This window comes from Penaeus monodon, chromosome 28 (assembly GCF_015228065.2).
Source record: "Penaeus monodon isolate SGIC_2016 chromosome 28, NSTDA_Pmon_1, whole genome shotgun sequence".
NCBI lineage: Eukaryota > Metazoa > Arthropoda > Malacostraca > Decapoda > Penaeidae > Penaeus > Penaeus monodon.
Genome location: NC_051413.1, coordinates 1205720 through 1205925, shown reverse-complemented (window position 1 = coordinate 1205925; position 206 = coordinate 1205720). Strand labels below are relative to the sequence as shown.

Sequence of the window (206 nt, the reverse complement as noted above, 5' to 3'; positions counted from 1 at the left end):
TATATTTTTTTCCATATAAAATCATAAAAGTTTTAAAGCTTCACAGATATCAGCATTTTGAACTTACTTTTACTGTGTTTTCACCCTTAAGGCCATAGCCACTGGTGAGGAATGCACTGATATATGTCAAGTCTAGGCATGCCAGAGGCTGCTCAGCATTAGGAATATTACAGGCTGGAAGAAGGACAAAATTAAGTCATGAAAAC

General features: G+C 35.9%; 1 protein-coding gene across 1 annotated transcript in view; it reads right to left on the bottom strand.

Annotated features, from left to right (window-relative positions):
- LOC119591263 (ectonucleoside triphosphate diphosphohydrolase 5-like) overlaps positions 1-206 on the bottom strand; it is a gene marked incomplete in the record, with an annotated part of 23392 nt that overhangs the window by 1290 nt on the left and 21896 nt on the right. The window contains 1 exon segment of the mRNA XM_037939979.1: positions 68-174. Within this exon segment, the coding sequence (XP_037795907.1) occupies positions 68-174 (107 nt within the window).